The sequence below is a fragment of the Bidens hawaiensis genome, unplaced genomic scaffold (genome assembly GCF_021521415.1).
Source record: "Bidens hawaiensis isolate Kalapana, Puna unplaced genomic scaffold, B.hawaiensis_p1.1 tig00004539_1, whole genome shotgun sequence".
Taxonomy (NCBI): Eukaryota; Viridiplantae; Streptophyta; class Magnoliopsida; order Asterales; family Asteraceae; genus Bidens; species Bidens hawaiensis.
The window spans coordinates 28019-37684 of NW_027491276.1; the positions used below are offsets into that span (position 1 = coordinate 28019).

The following is a 9666-nucleotide window of genomic DNA, read 5'->3' on the forward strand; positions in this document are numbered from 1 at the left end:
AGACATGTGGATTCTAATGTTCAAAACCCCTGCAATCCCACCAATATCCTTGCACTCATGGATCCCTATTATCCATTAAATTACAAACGAAAAACTGTTTGCTATGGCCGACAAAATTACAACACTATATGAGTTTCGGTCGTCACCAAACCGTTAAGACGTGTCTATCACATGAATTGCTTTACCAGCAAAAATGGGTACTCTTCAATGAGACCCTTGTCTCTTCCGCTAATTAAGTCTATCTGCCTTATGGTTTTCTTAATTTTCATCAGATTCCTACTTGTCAGTTTGTTATGCCCTAAATAAAAACATTTAGGCTCTGCAAGTTAAGTACTAATCACTTTAAAACACTAGTATGCATGTGCACAATCAAATCATCTATGTCCACCACTTTCTATTTTTACAATTCGTTGACCGACAACTTTGTGGCTTTATTTTGAGCATTTATTTCATCTCATGATTAAATTTCAACTCTAACTATTCACTAATTAACACACTTCAATCCTTTATGTTGGTTAAAAATCACAAAACCCATAAACCTACTTAATTAATAATATTTCACAAAATACAATGAATCCAATATATATACATACATCAATATTTTAGCGCACACCGCCGCAAAAAAAAATCCAACAAACCATATGCACTTGCGGCAGTGCGCTCGCATTAATAACTCATTACACACCACATAAAACACAACCAATACAAGGGTTTAATTTGTGTGAACCCACAGCAACGCGGGGCACTTTTGCTAGTATATAGATGTGTGTGTGTAATATTGTTTATCATACTTAAGAAATATCAAAAAGTTAGTTTTTTTGGATCTACAATGTGCATATTCTATATGTATTCTATAATAGTAAATTGCTATACTTTTTAAAAAATTAGTTATTATCATTATTTATGTTTAGGGAAAAAATATCATTTATTACATTTTCATACAGTTTTACCTATTTATAATATCACGGACGATTGAATGTTTTATTGCTTACAAAATTTCACAAGGAGTAGATCAATGAACATTGAGTACGTACCCAAATATGAATTCCAAAGTTTTTATTCATTCAATTATTAGTAGAAATAAAATACATATTCAACAAACATTGAGCACTCAAATATGATTTGCAAATAGATCGAATTCAGCTGGGTCATTCAAACAACAAGAAAAATAAAAGATCGACCACGTAGTCCCAGAATTTAGGACAATACTTGAGGTCAACTCATTGGCATCACTCTAGATAACATTCAATAATTGATACGAACGTAGGAATCTTGATGAAATTGTAACGGTGAAACCCTGCTTCTTCTAAAATCCTCTTCCATTCAGCTTTAGTCCTTTCTTTCCCTCCATCAAATAATCCAAGCATTATTATGTCACAACTAATTCGCGCATCATCGAAGACATCATCACCCCCTGGATTTAGCACAATTTCCGCTATAATAACTTTCCCGGTTCTATTGAGCATGGATTCTCGACAATTTTTAAGAATCTGTACACACTTGTCAGCGCTCCAGTCATGTAGTATTGACTGCATTCATGGTATTATAGAATATATTAGATAAGATTTATTTGTACATGGTTAAAAAAATATGACTTTATTAGATATCCTTTGTAATTACGCTCACGGTATTTAAAAACTAGTTGATTAATATTTCATAAAAAGAGGTAATATATATACACATATTGTAATAATTTATGAAATCGATCCAATTATTATTCAAGTTTAATATATTAATTAAGTTTATCTATTTTTTAGTTTTATTATTATATCATAACTAGGTTCCCTTATTATTTATCTTTTGCTATTTTTATGACTTTAGTTTAAGAAAAATAATAAGATTGTCTCAAGTTTGGTTTCTTTTTTTCTTTCTTGTTCTTGGAGCCTAACCCACTCTACGGGTCTATTAGGAGATTGGCCATCTCGAATCGGTATCTATTATTAAGGTTGGCCGGAGATTCTCATCGCCGGCCAATATTTGCGTGGGAGATTAAAGTTTGTCACATATATTATAAAAGATGCTCTAACCCTATGTAGATTCATATTATATATTGTAACTGAACCAACAATATCCTTTTTATCTTTTTTTTAAACTACCGTAATAGTCATGTTGACTGAAATTATCAAAATAGCCGTGGTATTTTTAAATTTTCACTCAATATTTTTGGCGTAGGAAGGCACAAGAGTTTAAGGTTGGCGTAGGAGATTCTTGTTGCCAATCAATAAATTGAAGCATTTGCATAAATGGTAATTGTGTCTCAACAAATAAACACAAAAACAAGTTAAAACAAAGTTTTGTAGCAGTGAAAGAGTAGTACCTTCATAAAGAATGAATCTGCATGGGGTATGGATGCAAACATGTCCCCTCCGACATGGCTAATTCCTTCATGTGACGGCGCAGATGAAATAACATGAGGCAAGTCGAAATTAATACCTTTAAGATGCGGATATTTCATTACAATTTCATTTAACGTAGCCCCAACGCCACCACCAACATCGACCAAAGTTCCTTTTAGACCACCAAAATCATAAATCGACAAGATACCATCGATTTCAACCCTTGCTAAACATTCCATTGCTTAATTGAAGATATTATTCGCTTGTGGGTTGTGAGAACAAAGATCCCATATCTCCATTTCAAATGTTTTGAGAGCTGCTGAACCTCCCTCTTCAATGGATTGGTTCAGGTTATAATAAGGTGAAAACATTAGGGGGTCTGTGGACAACATTACCATTGGTGCAAGGGTATTCCTTGAATCTTTCAGGAGAAATGTAGAACACTTGTTGACGGAGTAGAGTGGCTCATCACAACCTGGTTGATGCACCTCATCAAAAACTTTGTTGTGGACCAAGAACCGCATGAGACGTGAGAGTTTATCCACGTCTACCGATGGAGAGTTGATCCCGTCCGCGATTTGAGACAAGCTAATGGGCCCATCATGACTATTTACTATGCCAGCAATGTCGAGTTGCACAACACATCTTAAAGCAGCACTACTAAAACAAGCTTGCAGTTGTTTGAAAACCCATGCTTGGCCTCTTATTCGTGCATCGTCTTCTTTTCGAGTTACTAGACTCATTTGTGGGAGAATGTATGAAACAAGAATGTCACTATTGATGAAATGACTATGTAGTTAAAAGCATGAAGTTTGTTCAATCAAATAGGCACTTTAATTTAACAACATACCCTTGGGGATAAGAAACATGTCATACTAATATTATAATTCATTGACTTTGTTTAACAATAATTGAGGTTTGTTTACAAGTTTCTTAATTACAGCTTAATATGGGGGTGATTATTGTATAATATAAACCCATAGAGGTGGCTTGTATTATATATATATATATATTATTGTAACCTTCATCAATAAACTTAACCATAATTTAACAAACTAATTATCATGATCAGCCTCATCTTCAACAATCGTAAAAAAATTAAAACAACCGCTATTACAACTAGAAATTAGAAAGAACGTCATCATTCACCTCATTTTAAAAATCAACACAAAATAAACAAAAATCATTTGCAGATATTATCATCTTTTATTATATTTTCAGGACACCTAAAAGAAATTTGTTACTATTTATTTTAATTCGCTTCTTATTATGTCCCTCAAACTACTAACATTTAAAGAGACCCTTATGACAGTCTGTGTGCGAGTGTCATTCTGCATGTTTCACACAAAGTTGGCACTCATCAGATTATTGTCTAATCAACTGACAAAACACATCATCATGCTTATTAATAAGTTAACTAGCATTCAGGCCCGCCGAAACGCGGCGGGTGACGTAAAGTCAAAAAATAGATATTGTTTTATGTTAAAAAAACAAACTTATCACCAATTTCCTTTGACCACATCTACAACAACACTCAAATGAAATTTCCGGTGTTCACGTAATGATCCAAATAATCTCACTACTCAACTTGGAAAACATTTTCTCTTTTTTAAGAACAACTTTCTTTTTGATGTTTACGCCACCGCGCTCTCCAATTTTAAAAGCCCCGCTGCTCCACTCTAGCATGTCTATGTTGTCCTAATCAGGCTAAAGCTGGCTTCAGACGTTCCCCGAAAACCATACCGCGACAACCCGTTACAATTGTTATGCCACCACAAAAGTAAAACCGATGTAACACACGATGAATAGTAATTTAGAAATTAATAAAAAAACATCAATATTAACTATAAGTAACTATAAAATGTGGCGTAGATGCTTAGTATTAAGTTAATACTAAGTAAATACAGAATGTGCCATAGATAATGTATAACAAAAGAAACCCAAAGTTACGACGTTAAAGTACCATTTTTTTTTCTCAGGAAAAGTGAAAATTATATATATAAGAATTTAAGACCCAGGCGTTGCGCTAGGTCCTTAAAAGAAATGAAAGCAAAGACATTTGCTGTATCTATCAATTTGAAGAGGTGGATGGCTACATTCAAAATAATCATCGTAACCTAAGCATAGTAATTTAAGCTTGCTTTCTTCTTGGCATTAAGTTGGATGGTACCTTCACTGAAGTCTCTACGGTTAACCTGATACCAAAACAAAATCTTGCTTCAATACTGACTCATAAAATACATATACTTCAGATAAAATTATCAAATAATTTTCAAACATTTAATAGCTCAAGTCCTCAGTTACATCACATTGAAGAGCTAGCGTGCCAGCTTCCTCACAAAATCGCTTCGAGTTGGACCCCATTGAACCACCTCTACAAAGTTGAGGTCCGAGTGAACATTCATCTTCCATTTGAACTGCACCATAAAGAAAAAATAGTATCCAAAGAGACACATTGCACAAAAAAAAACAACCTGTTTGAATCTAATCAAATTATCATCAATTATTATAATTAATCAAATATTGTGTCAGTAGCTAAAACTTACAAATGAAGCTTGTTATTAAGCCTAACTATCACAATCCACAAAACAGTATTTAATATTCAACACAACAGCCCAGATGTAGTAACACTGAAATAAAGTACCCCAAATTGCTGCGTCCGAGTTTACAAACCAACTAATAATGGATTTCAATTAGTATCAGATAAATTGTATTTGACCATTTCAGTTCAGATTGTGGTGTGAAGCCCTGAACATGGGCTGTAGATATTATTTGGTTTTTGTTTGTTTTATGCTTGAATGTTAGGTTAGTATTTTCAAGTTTTGTTATGATTCTGTTTTATATTTTACTCTTAAAGAGACCTTTTTTTTATACATTATTTCCTAAAAGTAACTGCACCATTAAATCAAGCAATAATTTTCTTTCCCCAATTTGTGTTAGATTTTTTGTCTTTGATTTTGTTGCTAGATTATTTTTGCTGTATTTCGTACTGACATTTTTATGCTAGTTTTTTTTACTGAATCTAAGCTTTGTCGTTGATGATGTTTCTATCCATATATAAAACAAGAGATGAGAGAGAGTGAATAAAGCCCTTAGCTAAGGGCTTAAAAATGATAGAAAAAGTGATGTTTGTGAGTGGAGATGAGAGACCCATATGATAATGATCTCTTGCAAATGAGGTATTTTGATGTTGGGAAGCTTATGTGGCCTTGGATAGGTGAGAAGGGCACATATAAGGGCCACATTGCATTGTGGATTGTCTAAGTGCATCTTTTTATGACGTCCACAACTGTATCACCTAGACCAACAGTTATATGAAGATGCACTGATGTAGCACACCATAAACAATTTAGTGAAACAAATCCTACAAAAACAGTAACAAAAGGTGACTTTATTAGCCAAAATAAACCTGTTAAATGCAACTTTCATATATCACATCACTAACTTCCTAAACTAATATAAGACATAACCTAATTATCAATAAATCCTTAAGTTCCTAACTTTAAAAACCAAACAGATTGTTAATCTCCTCAGTTAATATAGTGAAACTGAAGTGAAAAAAAACCATTACGGTGAAGAAAGATATAAGGAGAATATGATAATAATAACCCTTGATAGCAATCATAATCAGCTTCTTAAATCGAAGGTCATGAAAAGCATCCCCGTCAATGGCCGAAACACCAGACCACCGCCACATAGATTTCCAAATCACCTGAAAGACGATGGTGATTGAAGACGGCGGTACAGATGGTTGAAGACGATGGTGGTGGCCGGAGATGTAAAATGGAACAGTGGCTGCTCTGGTTCGTCCGCTGAGAGAGAGAGAAGCTAAATCTAACTATCACTACTACACAAACAGGTATTAGGTACGGATTTTTTGCTATGGAAAAAGTTGGTTGCAAATTTTGCTACGAAGTAGCTACGGATTAGCTAGGCCCACATTTTGCTATGATTTAGCTACGCATATTCCGTTGCAAATGAAAGTCCGTAGCTAAATTCGTAGCATACTTGAGAAAATAAAAATATTAAAAATGGCATCATAAAATCTATAGTAAAATCCGTAACAAATTTGAAAAAATAAAAATAATAAAAACAACTTCATAAAATCGGTAGCAAAATCCGTAGCAAACTTGAGAATATAAGAATAATAAAAACAACTTCATAAAATTGGTAGCAAAAGCCGTAGCAAATCCATTAAAAAAATATATTTTCTTGAAAAGTTTAGTAAATTCGTAGCAAACTGATAACCTGAATAAATAAAAATACTGAGAGAAAAGTTTGAATTATAATCGTTGCAAAATTGGTAGCAAAAATCAATAAATAAAGTTACAAAAGAATTCAATGAAATATGTAGCAAATCCGTAGCTACATCGAGAAATTAAAGATTTAAAAATAATTAAATAAATTCGTATAAAAATCAAGAAACGATAATGTAAAACTATTTTCATAACTCGGTAGCAAAAATCCATAGCTCACTATCTTAAAGTCAAATAATAATAAAAAAAATTATAACAAAGATAAGTTACTAATATACTTAATAAAATCTCCAAAAACTAACTAGACCCCCCATTTAAAAACTTGTTTTCAGAACATGATCGACCATTGAACCGGACACTTTATATATATATGTATGTATGTATGTTATTGTCCATTACATCTAATACAACTCAACACAACTCATTGAAACTCAATATGGCATAACAAAACTCATAATGGCCCACTACGATTTATCAAGGCCCGTAATGGCCCATTGAGTTCTTTCAAGGCCCAATACGGCCCATTAAGACATATACTACATGTTATTACTTGTTACATCTTATATGATACATTACAACCTAATATGACCCTTTAAAATGCAATATGACATCCTTCATGGTCAATTAAGACTTATCAAGGTCTAATATGGCCATTAATATGCCCTACTTGCAGTGCATGCATATAATTTATGTATGTGTGGGCCCTCAGGTGGGCAAAAGTGAAATTGCACTAATTTTGACGTTATTTTACTAATTTCGTGAAAATAACAAGGTTAATCAGCCATCATGTGGTGGCGTTGATAACCGAAAGACAAAGATACATGCACCAATGAGCTTGTGTTTCACTGGCTGAATGTTATGTGCCTTATATCCAAGGAGGATGATGATGATATACTATGGCCATTAAGACATACATGTCATGTTATTTTTTATTATTTTTAACATGACTCTACAATCCATTAAAACAAAATATGACATAATAACACTCATCATGGCCCACGAATTTTATCAAGGTCCAATATGGCCCATTAAGACATCTATGACTTGTTAGTGGTCATTACTAGAGGTGCATAAATCGGGTTTTTTCTAATACCCGGGTTCGGGTATAGAACCGGTTTCGGGTATGATCGTGTTGGAAAATCGGGTATTGAAATAAATCGGGTAGGGTTCGGGTAGGGTATTGAGGAGAAAAACTCAACCCTATGTACCCGGGTAGGGTATGATCGGCTTCGGGTATTGTAACCGGGTACGACCGGCTATTAATACCCGGTTTTGAATTTGTAATTTTTTTATACCTTTTTTAATTTGTTTAAAATTTAAATTTGCTTTGTATTAATTAAACTATATAACAAAAACCATAAATCCACTTAATTACAAATTATTTACTTAGTAATATGCACTTTATAAAAACTTAAACATAAAAGTTGTGAAGTAACATAAAAATATACTATAAAAACTCATGTATTATTTCGGGTATTAGAAAATTGGTATCGGGTATAACCGGGTATCGGGTATAGGGTACGACCGGGTCCATGTATTTACGGGTATAAATCGGGTACGGTTTCGAGTACGGGTATTGACCTTAAAATGCATACCCTACGGGTAGGGTCGGTTTCATAATATAACGAAGGACTGATAATCTGATATAACGAAGGATCCTTCATACATTATAAAATATAAAAGTCATGACACACGCATTTAATGACCTTTGACTTTTGTGTCACTAATATAAGTTTTCAATTGTATATCATATTTGCTTGATATACATTTTTGATGACATTTATTATTTTTTTGTGTTACTAATATTGAGTTTCTTTTATGAGAATTTACGTATGCCATATTTTTTCGTTACCTATTGTTAGTAAAATTTAAAATATGTATGCCACTAAAATGTTCATGGTATGAAAATTTTCATCACACGTGTGTTCCCCTAAAAAATTTTTCCAAAATAATTTAAAACTTCCTCCAAGTTTTATATTCCAATCTTCCTAATTTTTTCCCAAATTAATTTCCCTCTTCTAGAAATTAATTTTTATCCAATCTAATTTCCTTCTCGAACAAATTAATTCCAATCCTACTAATGGATGTTACAGCTCAACAAATCAATGTCATACTTGTATTGTATGATCTTAATTATATGTATCATCAATCTGTGTAACTCCCCCCGGGGCGTCGCTGATCGATACGAGATCCGCACGAGGTCTAGGAGTGCGGAATCCTCCTAGACTCGTTTATGGTGTTGAAGACGAAGAACACGATTACACACAAACAAACACACGAATGAGATAAACGAATCTGCAGATCCTTATATAATAATCAAAACCACGTTACATACCGAACATAAACAAAAACACGGCTGACCCGAGGTGAGCTCTACCTCGGGTCTGCCCACACAACACTCTCTATCTGTTTCTCTCTAAACAATGACAACTACACAAATACTCTCAGTTTTTCTAGATACAAAACCCTAAACAAGACACATATATATAGATAACCAACTTCGCGGGCTTGGGCTTGGGCCTGTAGGCGAAGTCGTTCTAACTTCGCCTATGGCGAAGTTGTTCTAACTTCGCCACTTCGTCTCCGCTGGTCAGAATTGCATAGCGACTGTCACAAAACGCACCAACAGACTCCCCTTTGACCGTTGCTCTCAATTCTAACAAACACAAAAGATCATCTGTTACAAAACATGCACCAACAGACACCCTCTTAACTGATGATCTTCTGTTTTCTTCTTCTGGTAGGACTCGATTGCACTGTGATCTTCAAACTCGAACTTCACATATACATGCAACATCCATCCTGTCTTCAACCAGCCGTGTCTGAAACTGTCTTGTAGCTCCACAAATCTACCAATCACCCCGCGTCTTCCATATCAGATCTCCCCTTCAGTGTAAGCTCCTCCGAACTATATCGATCGTGATATTTGACCTGTATCCCCGTGCCTAATCGATCATCTCAACCAACACGTGAAGTTGTTCCTAACTTCACCAACGCGTGAAGTTGGGCTCCCTCCACAACTTCACCCAACTAGTCGGAATTACATAGTAAGATAAGGTTCAATCTTCAACTAC

The 9666-nt window shown here is 34.1% G+C and overlaps 1 protein-coding gene and 1 pseudogene across 1 annotated transcript; both read right to left on the reverse strand.

Annotated features, from left to right (window-relative positions):
* Positions 1-1229: 1229 nt before the first annotated feature.
* Positions 1230-2575, reverse strand: LOC143626917 (desmethylxanthohumol 6'-O-methyltransferase-like). Its single transcript, XM_077096849.1, has 2 exons — positions 2318-2575; positions 1230-1529 (listed from the first exon to the last, which is right to left on the reverse strand). Exons 1-2 carry the CDS (start codon positions 2573-2575, stop codon positions 1230-1232), a joined length of 558 nt encoding a protein of 185 aa, XP_076952964.1.
* Positions 2576-2578: 3 nt separating this feature from the next.
* On the reverse strand, positions 2579-3079 carry LOC143626918 ((R,S)-reticuline 7-O-methyltransferase pseudogene; annotated as a pseudogene).
* Between the last annotated feature and the right edge of the window lie 6587 nt (positions 3080-9666).

Coding starts and splice junctions, on each gene's coding strand:
- LOC143626917 (XM_077096849.1), bottom strand. CDS start 2,575: ATGGAATGTTTAGCAAGGGTTGAAATCGATGGTATCTTGTCGATTTAT. Junction 1,530..2,317: donor CAGATTCATTCTTTATGAAG/GTACTACTCTTT, acceptor CCATGAATGCAG/TCAATACTACATGACTGGAG.